General features: G+C 41.5%; 1 protein-coding gene across 4 annotated transcripts in view; it reads left to right on the top strand.

Annotated features, from left to right (window-relative positions):
- The window catches only part of hyou1 (hypoxia up-regulated 1), a 46,257-nt gene that overhangs the window by 13,897 nt on the left and 10,538 nt on the right, over positions 1-21,822 (top strand). For all 4 annotated transcript variants that reach the window (XM_063038549.1, XM_063038548.1, XM_063038551.1 and 1 more), the window contains exons 12-20: positions 360-492; positions 957-1,141; positions 5,334-5,472; positions 5,846-5,906; positions 6,866-6,948; positions 12,797-12,973; positions 13,426-13,604; positions 13,934-14,021; positions 15,433-15,555. In XM_063038549.1, the coding sequence (XP_062894619.1) occupies positions 360-492; positions 957-1,141; positions 5,334-5,472; positions 5,846-5,906; positions 6,866-6,948; positions 12,797-12,973; positions 13,426-13,604; positions 13,934-14,021; positions 15,433-15,555 (1,168 nt within the window). The remainder of the gene's footprint in view (positions 1-359; positions 493-956; positions 1,142-5,333; positions 5,473-5,845; positions 5,907-6,865; positions 6,949-12,796; positions 12,974-13,425; positions 13,605-13,933; positions 14,022-15,432; positions 15,556-21,822) is intronic.

The following is a 21,822-nucleotide window of genomic DNA, read 5'->3' as shown; positions in this document are numbered from 1 at the left end:
TCTTTTACCACTGAGCTTACTGCTGGTTTGTGGCATGCTGCAGAGGCTTGTCTCATCCTACATATGAAATATTTTGAACATCTTGTGGGAAGTGCTAAAAACCTCAGATTGGTGTGGTGCTTGACTGGGAAATAAAAAGGTGATAAATTTCCTTGTAATGTTTTCCCCTTAAAGGAAAACTGCTGTTTTTTTGGTCCTGATAAACTTAGTTGTGTTTACTGTATAGAAATGAATCAGTCATTTGAAGAGACTTTGCATTGCCACCTATTATGGAAAGTGGTTAAGGTGGATTTTGCTGTAGCTCTTTGGTATTTCTTGTTGTCTGTCAGTAATCTAGTGTTTTGTTTCTCCTTTCACAGGAAGGAGTTGGGCAAGAATATAAATGCTGATGAGGCAGCAGCAATGGGAGCAGTCTATCAAGCTGCTGCTCTAAGCAAAGCCTTCAAGGTCAAACCCTTCCTCATCCGTGATGCAGCTCTTTATCCTATTCAGGTAAATTTTATATTACTTTATGTATATTCACAGGTAGGTGTATTTCAAACACTTGTTTGCTGAAGGTTACAGTTTCAATAATGCAAATGAGTCATAAGTCAAGCTAGAATTGGATATTGTCCAATCTGTGCAATTAACTGGTTTGGCTTGAATTGTGGTGGAGTGTAAAAGTTTGTTTGGAGTATCTAAGGAAAAGTAGCTTGGAGTTTGTGCTTCTAGTCACTCCCACTCTGAAGTCCATGGATGTAGGTTACTGAGATCAGAAAGTAGGGAAGATGTGATATCTGTAAATGTATTTTGGTCATGTGTCACTTTGAAGTTGGAAATGCAGCAGTGTGAAAGGGCCATTATTCAAGAAATTTCTTTCTCACTTCTTAGTATTTTTCAAATGAAACAAAAAGCCTTTTGGCCCAGACCATAAAATTACTAGTCTAAACTTCCTCTTAATGTGTTTTACTTGATAGGTTGAATTTACCCGGTCAATTGAAGAAGATGGTGTGAAAAGCATTAAACACAACAAGCGTGTGCTATTCCAGAGAATGTCCCCGTATCCGCAACGAAAAGTTATCACCTTCAATCGCTACACTGATGACTTTGAGTTCTTTGTGAATTATGGGGATGTAAATTTCCTCAGTGAACATGATCTCAGGTAATGTTGAGAAGGAAAGGTGGTGATCATTTAAAATGGAAGTTCCACAAAGATATCCACAGTATTATCAAAGAATGTGGAAATGAAACAATATTCAGTCAAATCTGGCTGAGTGCCCTTCAGCATGAAATACATAAAGTAATCCTGCTCTGTCTATACCCATCCAGGTGTTGAAACAAATTGGTTCAACATCTGGTTGGGCAAAAATAATTACCTTTCTAATGAAAGAATTATTCCATAAGCCACTCAGCCTAATGAGTCTGCTCCACCATTCCATCATCACCAATTTATTATCTCTCTCAACCCTTTCTACTGCCTTCTTCCCATAACCTTTGATGCCCTTTCTAATTAAGAGCCAATCAACCACTGCTTTAAGTATACCCAATGAATTTGCCTCCACAGCCATCTAGCAATGAATTCCACAGATTCAGCACTTTCTGGCTAAAGAAGTTCCTCCTCATCTCTGTTATAAAGGGATGTCCTATTCTGAGGCTGTGCCTTCTGGTCCTAGACTCCCCGCAAAAGGAAACATCCTCTCCATGTCCACTCAATCTAGGCCTTTCAATATTTGATAGGTTTCAATGAGATCTCACCACCTTGTTCTTCAAAATTCCAGCGTGTACAGGCCCTGAGACATCAAATACTCCTCATATGTTAACCCTTTCATTCTTGGAATCATTGTCATGAACCTTTTCTGAACCCTCTCCAATGCCAGCACATCCTTTTAGATAAGGGCCCAAAACTGCTCACAATACTCTGTGCAGCCTGACCAATGCCTTAAAAAGCCTCAGCATTACGTTCTTGCTTTTATATTCTAGTCCTGTTGAAGTGCTAATATTGCATATTCCATTTAAGTACCTTGAATATAATGAAACTTGATGCATTGATATATAAAGATGTCCATGTTGACCAAAGAAGAGCTATTTATGATTCTGTCAATAATTAAAAATTTCCTCCACTCCTGGCAACTTTCTTCTCACCATCACATCCTTTCTGTTCTGGTAACCGGGTGTGTACACTGTAGTTTAGTTTGGCCTAACTTAGTAGTTTATACATTTTTTGCATGACTTCAGCTTGTTTTTTATATCTCAATAAGAAGCCCATAAACAGGAGTCCTAAAGTAGAACTTTTATTTTTATGTTTGCACTTTATCCCATTGTATGAAAATTGCTCTATAAATGCCCACGGGAGGACGAATCTTAGTTGTATTCTGTATACTTTGACAATACATGTGCTTTGAATCTTTGAAATAAATTAAATAAAATCTGGAAACAGTCAGCAGGTCAGATAACATTTGAGGAAGTAACACAAAGTTAACCTTCCAGGACAGTTTATGAAGCGATCTGTTTCAGAGGGAAAGAAATGTAAAAGCTGTAAAGTGCAAGTTAGAGATGTTAAAGAAAACCAAAACAAAAGGAGAATGTTGGAAATGCCCAGCAGATCTGTCGGTGTCTGCTGAAGGGGTAAAAAACAATTGAGTTAATATTGCAGATGGATCACCTTGCAATTGAGGTTCCCAGTTATGAAATAAGATTAGATTAGATTCAACTTCGTCATTGTGCCGAGTACAGATACAAAACCAATGAAATGCAGTTAGCATCTAACCAGAAATGCAAAGAATAGTGTTATTTGCAAAGTAACTGCGAAGAAAAATTAAGTGCTACAGCACACAATATAAAAGTACTGAGACAGTACAATATGGGTGCAATACTGCTTAGCGCTGTGATGTGAGGTTCAGCAGTGTCACAGCCTCAGGGAAGAAGCTCTTCCTGTGCCAGCTGGTGCGGGAACAGAGACTCCTGTAGCGCCTACCAGATGGGAGGAGAGTAAAAAGTCCATGGTTAAGGTGAGATGCATCCTTGATAATGCTTTTCACCCTGCCTAGGCAGCGTTTATGGTAGATGTTCTCAATGGTGGGTAATTGGGTGCCGATAATCCACTGGGCAGTTTTCACCACACGCTGGAGTACTTTGCGGTCCGATATGGGACAATTGCCATACCACACTGAGATGCAGTTGGTGAGTATGCTCTCAACGGTACAGCAGTAAAAGTCTGTCAGTATCCTGGGACAGAGGTGGGCTTTCTTCATGCTCCGCTCATGAAGATCCTCAGAAATGTGGACACCAAGGAATTTGAAGCTTGATACACGCTCCACTACAGTTCCGTTGATGTAGGTGGGGATGTGAGTGTAGCTCCTAGCATGCCTGAAGTCCACAATAATCTCCTTGGTCTTCTGGGTGTTAAGGGCCAGATTGCTGTCGGCACACCCCGCAGCCAGGTGCTGGACCTCGTCCCTGTAGGCCGTCTTGTCATCCCCTCTGGTCAGACCAACCACTGTGGTGTCATCTGCAAACTTGATTATGGAGTTAGAACCACGTACAGGAACGCAGTCATACGTGAAATGGGAGTACAGAAGAGGCCTCAGCACAGAAACCTGAGTACCAGAATATCTGTTCAACTTTGGAGGTTGTTGTTCAAGATCCCTCTTGTTCCTTTTGTATTTGGTATCCATGGTTTGCCCTCCAAAAGTGCATTATCAAGTACTTTTCACACTGATAGGTTGATGATTTAGTCGCCGACAGCTTCCTTGCCTGCAATTAGCCACTCTACCATTTTTGGTGTCAGCAAAACTTAATATTGGTTCTTCTCTGTAAGTAGAAGCAAGCAGAATGAAAATGAACCTAATACCAGCCCAGAAGGAACCCCTTGCAGCTTTCAATGACAACGTAGCTCAACCATTAGCCCTTGGATCCAAAATTGGCTTAATAATACAACTTGCCGCATTCATAGAACAGAACAGTACAGCACAGAAACAGGTCCTTTAGCCCACAATGTTGTGCCAAGCCAATTAAATTAGTAATCAAATACCCAACTAAACTAATCCCTTCTGCCTACACATTGTCCATATCCTTCAATTTCTCTCTCATTCATATGCCTATCTAAACATATTTTAAAATTCCCTGATGTATCTGCCTCTACCAACACCCAGTGCAGCGCAACTTACAAAAAACACAACTTACCAGTTTTCCTCTCACATCTCCTTTCAACTTGCTGCCTCTCACTTTAAATGCATACCCTCTGGTATTGGACATTTTAGCCCTGGGATAAAGATACTATCTGTCTCCTCTATCTAATCCTCTCATATCTTATAAATATTATCAGATCTCCCTCAGTCTCTGCCGAGATAGCAACCTAAGTTTGTCCAACCTCTCATTATAACACATACCCTCTAAACCAGGCAGCATCCTGATAAACTACTTCTGCACCCTCTCCAAAGTCTCAATATGCTTCCTTATAATGGGGTGTCTAGAACTGTATGCAATACTCCAAATGTGGCCTAACTGGAGTTTTATATAGCTGCGACATAACTTCCTGACTTTTGAAATCAATGCCTCAACTAATAAAGCCAACCATTTCATCAGCCTTCTTAACCACCCTGTTAACCTGTGTAGCCACTTTCAAGGAGCTATGAACTTGGACCCCAAGGTCCCTCTGTTAATCAATACTGTTCAAGGTCTTGACCTTAACAGTTTACTGTTTCTTTACATTTGCCAGTCATCTACACTATCCACAAAACCACCAATCTTCAGATTGGTCCTTTGGATTCTATCTTTTCTAATCAATGAGTTTATTGTATTTCATGTGAGTATTACATGGTTATTTGAACAGATATGGTAGAAATTTGCACACGTGACTTACATACAAGGATCTAAATGGATTCCTCCATTTGATGTTAGCTGTTGGATATTGATTAGGTTAATATGAGAATTTACTGCTCCATTTTTAGCTTTGATAGAATTTTTAACCTACAATAATTGGAATCTCATTGAAATAACGCATCAGTGATATTTTGCTCTTCTGAGTTTATGATCCAAGCTGTTGTAAGTTTTTAGCAAACTGAGCACATTGCTCTTACCTTTGTGGATGTCTAGATAGATAGATACTTTATTGATCCCAAAGGAGATTACAGTGTTGCAGTAGCATTACAAGTGCACAGATACACAAGTATTAGAAATGTAATAAAGAATAAAAAGTAAGTTGCCTCAAACAGTCTTAACAGGAGGGGGTCATCACTTCCCCAGCTATAGGTTGACTCATTATAGAGCCTAATGGCTGAGGGTAAGAATGACCTCGTATAGTTAGTGATGCACAAACGGAGTTTGGTTATTCACCTCCTGTCTTTTTCATTCAGCATATTTGGATCTTTAAACTTGACTAAAGTTCAATTGAGTGGAGTTGGTTCAAGCTTCCAGAAGCATACGAATGCTGAGTCTAAAGGTATTAAAGCCCATTTTAATATGGATGAAAGTGGAATACTGGCACTTGATAGAGTAAGTATGTACAAAGTCCTGTGTTTTTTTTTCCCTCCTTTGTCAGCACTTGTTTGCCTACATAGGCCCATTTACAATTGTAGACACTTCATAAGGGTTATTTTGGATAAGTTTCCTTGATACAATTGAACCTGTATATGTTTAATGGCCAGTGGCATTCCATAGCTAAGGAAGTGAACATCAAATGTACTAAATGCTAAAACTTGTGAATGCTTTGCATATGACTATTAATAGTATTGGACCAACAACAGTATAGGTTTTGGATTTTATTAATCCGTTAACATGAGATTGATGAACGGGATAATAGTTACTTACCCTCATTGGCTTGTTAGATTGAGATTATTTGAATTTGTATCTTTTTTTTTTGGTGTAGGTAGAGGCTGTTTTTGAGACTCTGCAGGATGGAGAACCAGAGGAAGAGTCAACCTTGACCAGTGAGTATTTTAATCAGCATCAATGATATCCTTGACCATTGAACACAGTATACAGTATGTGTTTGTAGGTGGATTTATACTTTAGATGGTAAATAGCTAAATTCAGGCTTGTGTTTCTTTTTTGAGGAATGGTGATAGATGACAGGGACAACCTCCATTCATATGTCCTCAGGCAATCACAGGAACTATTATGACAGTTGCAGAGCTTGAGTCCAGATACAAGAAGAGAATGAAACGTAAAGAAGAGTAGCTATTTTTTTCTTCTCTACTGCCTTCTTAAATACACATTCCTTTTTTTTTAATAGCACGTCCACTTCTTCCCCACCTAATTTTGATACCTCTGAAGGAGCCCAGTAAACTACACAGTTCTGTTTTCTTTCAAGAAAAGTTTTTGCAAAGCTTCAAGGGCTCTTTACCTGCTTGAGCAACTAGAAGTGAACAATAAAAAAGACCCTGTAATCTCTGTTCGCTTACAATATTCCTGTGGTCCTTGCCCATTGTCCTGTACATTCAAGCTCTGTTCCCTCATGATGCCTGTTTTCTTTCCAGTTGGTGAATGAAAGATAAGAGGTCATCACAGCTGCATTGGAGATTAATTCTGTATGGTTATAGCCAGTCTAAACTGGAGTAGTTTCTCAACTAGTGTTTCTTCTGTATTAAAAAAAAATGTATGTCTAATCACTATTCAGTAGTTGCTTGCTTATGGAAGAGATTATGTAAGACTTACGCCAGCTCCATAATGGGTTTGGTTGTTTGAGCTGTGTTCTACTGCTGAATGGGTTAATAATTATGTCCATGGCATTTAAAATACCCACTGTAACCTTGCATAGTCACAGGGAAGGGTCAGTGAGGTATGGCCACTTCAAGAGGGACAGCAATAAAAAATAATTTTTTATTGGAAAATTGTCCTGTTTCTAATGTCAATTTATAATGTGATTATTATCTGATCTTAACTGCAGAACTTGGAAACACCATTTCTAGTTTGTTTGGAGGTGGAAGCTCTGAAACAGATGGGAAGGAGAATCTGACAGAATCTGTGCAGGTAACTGTACACTAAAGCAAGTTTCCATCTATGTACATAAAGATCAGAAGATTCTTGGTTTGCTTCCTGGTTTCTGTATCTTCCTGTTTTCAGCTGGGACAATTAGGCTAACAAGGGACATGGCAAAGATATCACCCGTGCCTGACCTCTGCTGAAAAGTGTGCGTGTCAAGTAAGGACATATTTAATGGTAGCTAAGTGATGTTCAAGTTTACAACCATATGAAAGCATTAGTTTAACATCCTGATACTATACATCTCTTTGCCTCTGTGTCAGCAGGCAGAGAAAATATGGCAACATAAAATGATTATAATTTGCACATTAGTTACAGTATGTTTCTTCATAGTCCAAAGTATACCTTGTATTTTGTTAACTGGTACCACTCTCTGACGGTGGTGTCTGAAAAGAGGATGCTGTCTTAAGTTGCATGCCATCTTGGTCAATGTCTCCCATCCACTACATAATGTACTGGGTGGGCACAGGAGTACATTCAGCCAGAGACTCATTCCACCGAGATGCAACACAGAGCGTCATAGGAAGTCATTCCTGCCTGTGGCCATCAAACTTTACAACTTCTCCCTTGGAGGGTCAGGCACCCTGAGCCGATAGGCTGGTCCTGGACTTATTTCATAATTTACTGGCATAATTTACATATTACTATTTATGGAGCAACTGTAACGAAAACCAATTTCCCCTGGGATCAATAAAGTACGACTATGACTATTTGATACTTCGAGATCTTAGGAGCCATTTGTATCCACTTCTATTTACCTGATTCCAACTTGGTTGAAGCCACTGTGCAAGTTCTTGCTATGGATGGAGCAGTGTTTGGTTTGCAGTGCAAGAGGTAGTGTATTCCTTTTTGGACTTCCCTATATTTCTGATAATCAATTGGAGGTCATTACCATCTCCCTCTCCATATTAATCAGCCTTGCTGCTTTTAATGCTGGGGATGTTAGTTCGGTAGAAGATGTTGACATTAGCTTGCTCATCCTAACAGTAGATTTGGAAGATTTTGCAGAGGTAGAATTAGTGATACAGCACAGTGCTTTGAGGTGGCAGCTGTGAAAGGTATAGGAGAGCAGGGGTTACTGCCACTGGGAGCAATATGAACTTTTTAGGATTTTCAGTTTTGATCTTTGCTTGACCCTTCTTCAGACAGCCAGAGGCTAGACTGGCACTGGAGGTGATGATGAATTTCATTGGCATGTCTTTTTGCTGAAATGTGGCCCCCAAGATGAGGAGCGTGGTCTGTAATTTCAGAGTTTTATTGTGGACCTTTCAAAGAGGGGGAAAGTTGTGCAGTAGGTAATGAATCTGTGACTTGTTTATCACAGGAGAGCCCAAGAGCCCAACTTTAAATGTATGGATGGAAATTACAATGGACATTTACAAAATGGAGAAGATAACAGCATCTGTTAATCATGACCTTCATCTGGTCAGGGAGAGTGAGGAGTTGATAGAGAGGAGTTACAGGCAGGTGGTCACACCGGGGCCACGGGAGGCAGACAAGTGGATCAAGGTTAGGAGGGGGAATAGGAAGAATCAGGTAATAGAGAGTACCCTTGTGGCTGTGCCCCTTGACAATAAGTACTCCTGTTTTAGTACTGTTGGGGGGGGGGGGACGGACAGCATATCTGGGGGAAGCAACACTGGCCGTGCCTCCGGCACAGAGTCCAGCCCTGTAGCTAAGAAGGGTAGGGAAAGGAAGAGGAGGACTCAATAGGTAGGGGGTCAGATAGGCGATTCTGTGGACGAAGTCCAGAGACCCAGATGGTAGTTTGCCTCCCTGGTGCAAGGGTCCGGGATGCTTCTGATCGCGTCCAAGAGATCCTGAAGTGCAAGGGAGAGGAGCCAGGGGTCGTGGTACATATAGGTACCAATGACATAGGTTGGAAAAGGGGAGAGGTCCTGAAAGAAGAATATAGGGAGTTAGGAAGGGAGTTGAGAAGAAGGACCGCAAAGGTAGTAATCTCGCGAGAGTAGGAATGTAATGAGATGTAGGATAAAAGCGTGGCTGAGCGATTGGAGCAGGGGGCAGGGATTCGTGTTTTTTGGATTATTGGGACCACTATTGGCGCAGGGGTGACCTGTTCAAAGGGGACGGCTTGCACTTGAATCGTAGGGAGACGAATATCCTGGCGGGGAGATTTGCAAGGGCTACTGAGGTGACTTTAAACTAGAATGGTTGGGGGGAGGGAATCAAATAAAGGAGACTAGGAGAGGGGAGGTTGATGTAGGGGAAAAGGAAGAAAAAAATAAAGTTTGCTCCATTAAGGATAAACAGAAGTGGGAGGTGGAGAGTTTCTTAAATGCATCTATTTTAATGCTAGGAGCATTGTAAGAAAGGTGGATGAGCTTAGAGCATGGATTGATACCTGGAAATATGATGTAGCTATTAGTGAAACGTGGTTGCAGGAGGGGTGTGATTGGCAACTAATATTCCAGGATTTCGTTGCTTCAGGTGTGATAGAATAGGAGGGGTAAGAGGGGGAGGTGTTGCGTTGCTAGTTAGAGAAAATATAACAGTGGTGCTCTGGCAGGATAGATTAGTGGACTCGTCTAGGGAGGCTATTTGGGTGGAACTGAGGAATAGGAAAGATGTTGTGACGCTTATAGGGGTGTATTATAGACCACCTAATGGGGACCGAGAACTGGAGGAGCAAATTTGCAAGGAGATAGCAGATATTTGTAGTAAGCACAAGGTGGTGATTGTGGGTGATTTTAATTTTCCACACATAGACTAGGAAGCCCATTCTGTAAAAAGGCTGGATGGTTTGGAGTTTGTCAAATATGTGCAAGATAGTTTTTTGGAGCAATACATAGAGGTACCAACTAGAGATGGGGCAGTGTTGGATCTCCTGTTAGGGAATGAGACAGGGCAGGTGACCGAGGTATGTGATGGGGAGCACTTCGGGTCAAGTGATCACAATACCATTAGTTTCAGTGTAATTATGGAGAAGGATAGGACTGGACCTAAGATTGAGATTTTTGACTGGAGACAGGCTAACTTTGAGGAGATGCGAAAGGATTTAGAGGGGTGGATTGGGACAATTTGTTTTATGGGAAGGATGTAATAGAGAAATGGAGGTCATTTAAAGGTGAAATTTTGAGAGTTCAGGATCTTTATGTTCCTGTTAGGTTGAAAGGAAAGGTTAAAAGTTTGAGAGAGCCATGGTTTTCAAGGGATATTGGAAACTTGGTTCGGAAAAAGAGAGGGATCTTCAATAAATTTAGGCAGCTTTGAGTTAATGAAGTACTCGAGGAATATAAAGAATGTAAAAAGAATCTTAAGAAAGAAGTTAGAAAAGCTAAAAGAAGATACGAGGCTGCTTTGGCAAGTAAGGTGAAAATAAATCCAAAGGGTTTCTACAGTTATGTTAGTGGCAAAAGGATAGTGAGGGATGAAATTGGTCCCTTAGAGAATCAGAGTGGACGGCTATGTGTGGAGCCAAAAGAGATGGGGGAGATTTTGAACAATTTCTTTTCTTCGGTATTCACTAAGGAGAAGGATATTGAATTGTGTAAGGTAAAGGAAACAAGAAGGGTAGTTATGGAAAGTATAAAAGTGGCTAAGTCTCCAGGTCCGGACAAGATATTCCCTAGGACCTTGGGGGAAGTTAGTGTAGAAATAGCAGGGGCTCTGACAGAAATAATTCAAATGTCATTAGAAACGGGGATGGTGCCGGAGGGTTGGCATATTGCTCATGTGGTTCCATTGTTTAAAAAGGGTTCTAAGGGTAAACCTGGCCATTATCGGCCTGTGAGTTTGACGTCAGTGGTGGGTAAATTGATGGAAAGTATTCTTAGAGATGGTATATATAATTATCTGGATAGACAGAGTCTGATTAGGAACAGTCAACATGGATTTATGCGTGGAAGGTCATGTTTGACAAATCTTATTGAATTTTTTGATGAGGTTACTAAGAAAGTTGATGAGGGTAAAGTGGTGGATGTTGTCTATATGGACTTCAGTAAGGCCTTTGACAGGGTTCCACACGGAAGGTTAGTTAGGAAGGTTCAATCGTTAGGCATTAATATGGAAGTAGTAAAATGGATTCAGCAGTGGCTAGATGGGAGACGCCAGAGAGTAGTGGTGGATAACTGTGTGTCAGATTGGAGGACGGTGTGTAGCGGTGTGCCTCAGGGATCTGTACTGGGTCCAATGTTGTTTGTCATATATATTAATGATCTGGATGATGGGGTGGTAAATTGGATGAGTAAGTATGCAGATAGGTGGTGTTGTGGATGATGAGGTAGGTTTTCAAAGCTTGCAGAGAGATTTAGGCCAGTTAGAAGAGTAGGCTGAAAGATGGCAGATGGAGTTTAATGCTGAAGAATGTGAGTTGCTCCATTTTAGTAGGACTGATCAAAATAGAACATACTTGGTAAATGGTAGGGCATTGAAGAATGTAGTAGAACAGAGGGATCTAGGAATAATGGTGCATAGTTCCCTGAAGGTGGAACCTCATGTGGATAGGGTGGTGAACAAAGTTTTTGGTATGCTGGCCTTTATTAATCAGAGCATTGAGTATAGGAGTTGGGATGTAATGTTGAAATTGTATAGGCTAAATTTGGAGTATTGTGTACAGTTCTGGTCACCGAATTATAGGAAAGATGTCAATAAAATTGAGAGAGTACAGAGGAGGTTTACTAGAATGTTGCCTGGGTTTCATCCCCTAAGTTACAGAGAAAGGTCGAACAAGTTAGGTCTTTATTCTTTGGAGCGTGGAAGGTTGAGGGGGGACTTGATAGAGGTATTTAAAATTATGAGGGGGATAGATAGAGTTGACGTGGATAGGCTTTTTCCATTGAGAGTGGGGAAGATTCAAACGAGGACATGAGTTGAGAGTTAAAGGACAAAAGTTTAGGGGTAAGATGAGGGGGAACTTCTTTACTCAGAGAGTTGTAGTTGTGTGGAACGTGCTTCCAGCAGAACTGGTTGAGGCAGGTTCGATGTTGTTGTTTAAAGTTAAATTGGACAGATATATGGACAAGAAAGCAATGGAGGGTTATGGGCTGAGTGCAGGTCGGTGGGACTAGGTGAGAGTAAGAGTTCAGCATGGACTAGAAGGGCTGAGATGGCCTGTTTCCGTGCTGTAATTGTTATATGGTTATAAGTTGGAACAATTTGATTCATACTGGGAAAAATGGTTTAACTACATAATATCTCATAGGCCTGATTTTATTTTCACAAGTCAATGAATATGTTGTTTTAAAAAAAAATCACTCCCTACTTTGTACATAGTTTTCTTCTTTTGTTTGTTCTTTCTTTCCTCTCCTTTCTATAAGTGTATACCTCGGATAAATATTATGTGGAGATTTGTGACAAATATGACCATATGATATATATGTACAGTATCTGAAATACATCTTATGGAAAGTATTGAAGTTCATCATCAAACAAACAAAAAAAATCTGTGACTTGTGGGTGTTTGGTGTGAGGCCCATTCCCTTGGTGCTTCAGTGTATAAGTTGGAGCTTGGTTTTCTGAGTGTTTTCTAGTCTGAGGGCTTAGTGTATGCACTGCCAGTTAAAGATTTGAGATTGGCGAGACCTTGGTTCTGAAGTGGAATAGTTGGGGAATAATTATGACATAAGCCATTTTGTGCATGCAGAACTGTGACACAGTGGTGACTTTGTTTATGGGAAGGCAAATGAGGCTGTACATGGCTGAAAGCCATTCATTGGCTAATAGCCTCCGGGAGATAAGCATTGAATTATCTGCAGGAGTTCTTCAGCTCCTTATGCATCCATTCAGTTGCTGAGCATTTGACAGGCATTTGAAGATTAATCGTGTAGGACAGGAAAATATAATGCTGCTACTGAGATTTTATGGTTATTGGCAGGATGAAGAGGAGATCACGAGTAAAAGTGAGAAAGAAGTTCCAGAGGAAATAGAGATTCCGGGTAAAGCAACACCCTCTGAACAGGATAGCGGCGACCCAGAGAAGCAAGACAAGGAAAAAAACAATGGGAGAAAACCAGATGAGGTTGAAAAAGGAGAGAACAAATCAGAAACTCCAGTAAGAATGTCTTCTGCTCTGGGCCAGATATTGGCTCTGTTTTTCTTTTAAATATCAGAATTTTATTGGGTTGCCGCATGGCCCCTGGGCATTTCTCCAAATGACAGTTCTGTGTGAGGCAAGACAATCGATCTCGGTGGGCTATTCTTTCATATAAGCCCAGCTTCTGTTCTCTTTTTGCTCTGTACTTGGATTCAAATTCTCCAGTACAACAACTAGAAGAGTGCCTCTTATTTCCACAACCAGTTATTTCCATCACTATAGGAATGCAGTGATCTATGGTGCATGTGTTCCCAGTGCTGAAATGTTTATGTAATTAGTATAGAAAGCTTTTTTCCTGTTGATTGGTTTTGAAATCTGCTTTGAATATTGGCCCAATGTTTGTGTTTTTGCTATAAGTATACCCCTAATGTGGAAGTGATTCATTATGGGTTCCATTTTGTTTTGTACAGAATGTGCAAATTAATGCTGAGAAGGAGGAGGTGAAGGATCTGGAATTGAATAAAACTGAGGAGGTTAAAAAGCCAAAAGGACCCAAAAGGGTGAAGATTAGTGAGGATGTGACTGTTAATTTAGAAATAAAGGACTTGCCTGATTTGTCACAAGAGGAAATGAGTCAGTCACAAAAGAAGTAAGGACTATTTGTTGATTTTGCTGTTAAAAATCATTTTGCATCAGTGTGATAATGGGAACAATTTACAAATGTACAAAGCATTCAAAGCAGTAATTTCCTGGTTGAACATTAGAATCTTATTGCATTTTGAAAAATTCTAAAGAGAGGTGTTTCCTTGGAGCTTATTGTAATGTGTCCATTAACTGAGCCCAGTTCAGCTTAGCCCTTGTCTCAGTTATGGATATACTGCACTATAAAAGCTGTCAACCCAATTTAAGCTTCATGCACTTCAAGGCTGATTCTGTATTATTCTGCAGCCACTCACAGCTCCTGTATTTTATATCCAGGCTTCAGGATCTTACGGATCGGGATCTCCAGAAACAAGAGCATGAAAAAGCAGCTAATTCATTAGAGGCTTTCATCTTTGAAACACAGGTAAGTATAGTTCTTGCTTGCATACAGGTAGTCCTCTTTCCCCGCCCCCCCCCCCATGCATCTGATTAAGAAACAGAAGAAACTCATGTAGTTTGGTACCAGCAGCGTTGCAGGAGTTGCCAATCAGCATTGAACTCAATGTAGCACTGCCATAGGGACTCCAGCTCTGGATTTTTCCCTTTGGGTTTACTCCTGATGCCTTCCCTATGAGTGGGTATAACCATAAGGCAGCAGAGGTTTGAAATCAAGAGTTTTTCTGCTGCTAGATGAGCTGCCAACCACAGCTGATGAGTCCCGTCTGCCCGATGTGAGACTGGTTTTAAGGTGCTAATAACCTGCCTTTGTCCCTTCTGTCAGTAGAAACAGTTCTACTGGACCTAGTAGCTAAGCAACACGTGAAGGCCAGGAGCTGGACTTGTTTGTCAGAGGCTATTTGAGGCTTATACCATTAGGAGCATTTAATAAGTAGTGGGAGCTTGTCCCCATTTCTACTCCCAGCTTTCATAACCTTAAGGATCCCACATAGCATTATTGTCAGCAATATTAATCAGTTAATCCTAGACTACAAATCATGAATTGATGGTGTCTTGATGTAAACCTTTTAAAAATAATAGTTTTGTAATTATCATAATATGTTCTGTAAGTTGGACCTTGTAAGGAAAATGTTTAATAAAAAAAGGTAGCTGGAAAAGGGGAAAATAATGAGATTTAGTTGGGACAATTTGCATTATAATTAATTGCAATGACAGTAATTAATTTCTTATTCAAGGTGCACTTATTCAACAAACTTGGAGAATAAATTTGAGAAAGTAAGCCAATATGTTACCAGAGTGATAACACTTAACTCTTTTAGTTTGACTTTGTATTGAATGGTACCGCACTTTGTGTTTGGTAAGGTTTTAAAGACATACTTTTATCAAGGAGGAGGTTCCGAACCTTAGAACTAATGTTGTATTAAATTTAAATTTTCCAGCTAAAAGAAGTCTCTGACCTGAGGCTTGGTGGGATGGGAGTGCCGAGTTACAGTAGCAGTAGCAGCAGGTTGTTCATTGTTACACTGCCATAACCCTCTGTCTCATACTAGCTGTGTTCCAACTGTCCTCTACATCAACAAAGACCTGATGTCTTCTGCAGCTTCTAGAACCTTTCTGCAATTGGGATACCCTATTTGGATTTGATTTAATCCTGTGATAGCTAACTGCAATAATTAATTATTTGTTTTAGGATTTCCAAAATTTATTTTACCTTCTATGACCTTTAGTGTGCAATGAGCTGATCTGTATGAGCCATATGTAGGACAGGCTTTTCAAAGTTTTGCCTGCTGAATGTCGCCGTGGTTCACTGGTGCCACCTTTCCTTGATCACTATACCTGTATTATGTGTGATACTAATGAACCAATTCCAATTCCAGGACAAGCTGTATCAGGAGGAATATCAGCTAGTCTCCACCCAAGATGAACGTGACCAAATCTCTGCCAAGCTTAGCGAGGCTTCCAACTGGTTGGATGAGGATGGATATACTGCCACCACTAAGGTTTAATCTTATTTTCTTCAGTTGCTTTTACAGACATAGAATACTACTGCATAGAAACAGGCCCTTGGCCCATCTAGTCCATGCTAAACCATTAAACTGCCTGATCCCATTGACCTGCACCTGGACCATAACCCTCCATACACCTCCCATTCATGCACCCATCGAAATTTCTCTTAAATGTTGAAATTGACCCTGCATCCATTATTTACGCTGGCAGCTCATTCCACATCCTCACCATCGTAGGAGTGAAGGTTACCCCTCCTGTTTCCCTTAAACATTTCACATTTCACCCTTAACTCATGACTTCAAGGTGTACTCCCACCCAAACTCAGTGGGAAAAGCCTGTTTGTATTTACTGCTCATGATTTTGTGTACCTCTTTCAAATCTACCCTCAATCTTCTTTGTTCTTAGGAATAAAGTTCAAACCTATCCAACCATTCCCTATGACTCAGGTCTTCAAGTCCCAGCAATGTCTTTGTGAATTTCTTCTGCACTATTAAAATCTTTAATACATCTTTCCTGTAGGTAGGTGACCAAAACTGCATGCAATACTCCAAATTAGACCTCACAAACTTCATAACATTGCAACTCCTGTACTCAGTATTTTGATCTATGAAGGCCAATCTGCCAAAAGCTTTCTTTACAACCCCATCTACCTGTGATGCCACTTTCAAGGAATTATGGATCTGTATTCCCAGATCACTCTATTCTACTACACTCCTCAGTGACCTACCCTGGTCAATCTTTCCAAAGTGCAATACCTCACTCTGGTTGCATTAACTTCCATCTGCCATTTTTCAACCCATTTTCCCACCTGGTCCAGATTCCACTGCAAGCTTTGATAGTCTCCCTCGCTGCCCACTACACCGCCCCCCCCCGCCTAATCTTGGTGTTATCTGTAAATTTGCTGATCCAGTTTACCACATTATCATCCAGATCATTGATATAGATTACAAATGACAATGGACCCAGCACTGATCCCTACACACCACTAGTCACAAGCCTCCGGTCAGAGAGGCAACCCATCTACTGTCACTCTCTGGCTTTGCTCGTGAAGCCAATGTCTAATCCAAGTTACTGCATCACGTTGTTTCCCAAGGGACTGAACCTTGACCAACTTCCCATGTGGGACCTTGTTAAAGGTCTTGCTAAAGTCCATGTAGGAAACATCCACTGCCTTGCTTTAATCAATTTTCTTGGTAGCTTCCTTGAAAAACTCTATATAATTGTGCATGGTAGTTTATGTCTAACCAAAAGCAGGCTGACTATCCCTAATCAGTCCGTGTCTATCCAAATATTTGTATATCCAGTCCCTTAGAATACCTTCCAACAACTTTTCTACTACTGATGTCTGACTCACCAGCTTATACAGTACTGTGCAAAAGTCTTGGGCACCCTAGAATTTTTATGTGGTTTCAGATGGTATGGCCTTCACAGAGTCCTGATCTCAACATCACAGAGGCTGTCTTGGGATTACCTGGTGAGACAGAAGTAAGCGAGACAGCCAAGTCTGCAGATGAACTGTGGTAAATTCTCCAAGATGCTTGGAACAACCTACCTGACAATTTTCTGAAAAAACTGCGCAACAGTGTATCCAAGAGAATTGATGCAGTTTTAAAGGCAAAAGGTGGTCATTCCAAATATTGATTTGATTTAGTTTTTTTTTACTGTTCATTGCTCTCTATTGTGATTTTTTTAAAATTAATTTGAGTATTTTTGAAAATATCTTTTTTACAGGCTATTTTTTACATGTGCCTAACTTTTGCACAGTATTGTAATTTCTTGGCTTGTTCTTAGAGCCTTTCTTAAACAACGGAACAACTTCAGATATCCTCCAGTCCTTTGGCACCTCACTCATAACTAAGGATGTTTTAAATATCTCTGCTATGACACTGATTTCTACACTAGCCTCCCACAGGGTCCGAGGGAACACCTTGTCGGGGTGTGGGGATTTATCCGCCCTAATTCGCCTGAAGACAGCAAACACCACCTCTTCTGTGATCCGTCCATGACCTTGCTGCTGCATTGCCTCACATTTATAGACTCTGCGACTGTCTCCCGAGTAAATATATACAGATGCAAAAAAAAAAATCAATTTTAGATCTTCCCTCATTTTTCAGCTCCACACATAGTTGACCATGCTGAATTTCCAGAGGACCAATTTTTGTCTCTTGCTATTGTTTTGCTTTTGGGATTCCCTTTCACCTTGTTTACCAGAGCAACCTAATGCCTCCTTTTGCCGTCCTGATTTCCTTGTTAAGTGTTCTCTTGTATTTCTTGCAAACCTAATTTGTTCCTAATTGCCTTATGTTTTGCACCTTTTTTCCCTCTTAACCAGAGCCTTAATATCTCTCAAAAACCAAGGTTCCCAAAACCTGTTATCCTTGCCCTTTATTCTGACAGGAGCATAAAAACACTGTACTCTCAAAATTTCATTTTTGAAGGCCTCCTACGTAGCAAGTACATCTTTGCCAGAAAAAAGTCTGTCCCAATCCTCACTTGCCAGATCCTTTCTGATACCATCAATTTATATTAACCTTCCTCCTATTTAGAATCTTAACCCAAGGATGAGATCTATCCTTTACCCATAAGTACCTTGAAACTAATGGCATGATGATTACTAGATGCATAGTGTTCCCCTACACAAATTTCTGTCACCTGTCCTGTCTCATTCCTGAGTAGGAGATCAAATATCACACATTCTTTCTTTGGAAATTCTATGCACTGATTAAGGAAACTTTCCTGTACACCTTTGACAAACTCTGTCCCATCCAGTCGTTTCACAGTATGGGAGTCCCAGTCAATATGTGGAAAGTTAGACAACCTACTATAACAACCTTGTGTTTTTTTTTAACAGTCTGTAATCTTGCTACAAGTTTGTTCCGCTAAACCCTGCAGGTTGTTGGGTGGTCTATAATATAGCCCCATTAACAGGGTCATACCTTCCTTATTCCTCAGTTCTACCCATAAAGTCTCACTAGACGAGTTCTTGCCTCTGTCTTGACTGAGCAGTGCCACAACATTTTCACTGACCAGTAGCACCACCCCTCCCCCTTTAATCCTTGCTGCTCTGTCATGTCTAAAACAGCAGAACCCTGGAATATTGAGCTGCCAGTCCTGTCCCTCCTGCAAACAAGTCATCTATCATAATTCCAGTTGTTGATCCATGCCCTGAGCTCATCTGCCTTTCCTACAATACTTCTTGCATTGAAATATATGCAGCTCAGAACATTAGTCACACCATGCTCAACCTTTTGATTTTGTCTGAGGTCTTAACAACATGTCTCCACAACCTCTCCACTATCTGTTCTGGCATTCTGGTTCCCATCCCCCTGCAATTCTAGTTTTAACTCCCCCCCACCTCCCCCCACTGTGTAGCACTAGCAAACCTTCCCGCTAGGATATTAAACGCAAACAACAGGAATTCTGCAGATGCTGGAAATTCAAGCAACATACATCAAAGTTGCTGGTGAACGCAGCAGGCCAGGCAGCATCTATAGGAAGAGGCGCAGTCGACGTTTCAGGCCGAGACCCTTCGTCAGGATAATGTCAGTCCTGACGAAGGGTCTCGGCCTAAAACGTCGACTGCGCCTCTTCCTATAGATGCTGCCTGGCCTGCTGCGTTCACCAGCAACTTTGATGTATGTCGCTAGGATATTAGTCCCCTTCTAGTTCAGGGCAAACTGTCTCTTCAGTACAGGCCCCATCTTTTCTGGATCCAAAAATCTGACACCCTTCCTCCTGTGCCATCTCCATAGCCATATGTTAAACTGTATAATCTTCCTATTTCTGGCCTCACTAGCATGTGGCATGTAGCATGTAGCAACCCTGAGATCACAACCTTGGAGGTCCTGCCCTTAACTTAGCATCCAGCTACATGAACTCACTTTGCAGAACTTTTTTCACACTTCCTACCTATGTCATTGGACCATGACATGCTCACCCTCCCATTTAGGAATGCTGAGGACTCAACTCAAGATATCCTGGTCCCTGGCATCCGGGAGACAACATATCATCCAGGAATCTCGTTCTTGTCCACAGAACCTCCTGTTCCCCTAATCAACGAATCTCCGATCACTAGAGCTCACCTCTTCTTCTCCACCCCCCCCCCCCCCCCTTCCCTTTTTAAGGAAGATTGAAATCAACGAGGACGAGAGCAGAAGCCGGTGGTGCTGGTGGGGGCGGGAGTGTTTAGCGCCGTTTACCTGTGTATGAACGGACTGTCACTCCCCCTTGTTCACTGCTCCTGGAGAAATTTGCCTAAGTACTGTACGAATGGTTTCTCTCTCCCTCTCGCTCGATGCTGCCGGAGGGTGGTGCCAGAGTCCATGAGTCTTGGGCAAGGTGTAATCGTCGCAGTTTGTGGATTGGGCTCTGTACTTCGCATTATGATGTGTTTCTGATTTGCTGCTTTTTTTTTTGTTGCTGTTTTATGTGTGTTTTTGATGGGGAGGGACTAGCCTGCAGATAGTGAGAGACACGGCATTGGATTGAAGTGAGCGGAGCTGAACATGCCTGGACTCTCATGTTTTTGTGATTTGGTGTTTTGTATTGTGTTTTTCACTCGTTTTGTTTTTCTTGCCATTTGCATGATTTGTTTTTTTATTTTGTGTGTTGAGGATTTGATGTTTTGGGAAAACAAACCTCAGGGATGTAATGTACCTTGATAATAAATGCGCTTTGAATGTTTGAATTCTTCCCTTCTGAGCCACAGAGCTAGTCTCAGTGCCAGAGACCCGACTGCTGTGACTTTCCTCTGCTAGGTCATTCCCCCCAACAGTATCCAAAGCGATATACCTGTTGTTGAGGGGGATGATACAGGGGTACTCTGCACTGGCTGTTAACTTCTTTCGCCCTTCTGACTGTCACCCAGTCTCCTGTGTCCTGCACCTGAAGTGTATGTGCCTCTCCCTGTGTCCAATCTATCACCTCCTCAGCTTCCCGAGTGATCCAGAGTTCATCCAGTTCCAGCTCCAGCTCCTTAACGTGGGGTGTTAGAAGCTGCAGCTGGATGCACTTCTTGCAGGTGTGGTCGTCACGGACACACGGAGGTGTCTCTGCCTTCCCACTTCCCGCAAGTGGAGTATTCAATTATCCTGTCTGGTGTCCCTACTGTTCTAACTGAGTAAATATAAAGAAGGAAACAGTAAATAAACTGGGAAAGAGATCTACCTACAGCTTTTTTTTTGCCTTCTCTCACTCAAGCCTTGAAGAGCTAAAGCCTTAAAAACCCCCATTCTCACACCCTCCTTTTTAACAATGGGTGCTCTGAAAATAGCCGTATGCTTGTCCCTGCTATATATTAATTTGCTCTTGCCAATCAGTCTGGATCGCTGATTTTCCGTTGCTCAAAACGATGCAAATCAATGCCTTGCGTAGTCAATCGGCGCACGTGAGTGAGCTGTGTCTTCTCATGCTTCTGATCTGTGATTGGCCGCTGCTCAAGACACCAAAGTGCCGCAAATCGATGCCTTATGTACTCAGTTGGTGAACCTGAGTGAGCTGCATCTTGCACATTGCATCTCTGACCACTGCTGAAAACTCTAAACTGCCGCAAATTGATGTCTTGTGTACTCAATCGGCAAACATGAGTGAGATGAGTTATCTCACTTCAGATTTCTGATTGGCCGCTGTTCAAAATACCAAAATGCCTCAAATCGATGCCTTATGTGCTCAATCGCCAAACCTCAGTCAGTTACTCCTTCTCATGCTTTGGGTCGCTGTCTGCCGCTGCTTAAAACACTGAACTGCCGCAAATCAATTGCTTATTTTTTCAATCGGCGAACATGAGTGAGCTGCGTCATCTCATTTCAGATTTGCCGCTGCTCATAACACTGAACTGCCGCAAATTGATGCCTTGTGTACTTAAAACCACGAACCAGTGAGTTGAGCCTTCTCATGCTTTGGGTCGCTGTCTGCCGCTGCTTAAAACACTGAACTGCCGCAAATCAATTGCTTATTTTTTCAATCGGCGAACATGAGTGAGCTGCGTCATCTCATTTCAGATTTGCCGCTGCTCATAACACTGAACTGCCGCAAATTGATGCCTTGTGTACTTAAATGGTGAATCCGAGTGAGTTGCGCCTTCTCATGCTTTAGGTCGCTAATTTGCCGCTGCTCAAAGCACTGAACTGCCGCAAATTGATGCCTTGTGTACTTAAAACCACGAACCAGTGAGTTGAGCCTTCTCATGCTTTGGGTCGCTAATTTGCCACTGCTCAAAACACTGAACTGCCGCAAATCAATGGCTTAATTACTCAATCGGC

This window comes from Mobula hypostoma, chromosome X2, assembly GCF_963921235.1.
Source record: "Mobula hypostoma chromosome X2, sMobHyp1.1, whole genome shotgun sequence".
Taxonomy (NCBI): domain Eukaryota; kingdom Metazoa; phylum Chordata; class Chondrichthyes; order Myliobatiformes; family Myliobatidae; genus Mobula; species Mobula hypostoma.
The sequence above is the reverse complement of the archived record's forward strand: the minus strand, read 5'-3'. Positions and strand labels throughout refer to the sequence as shown.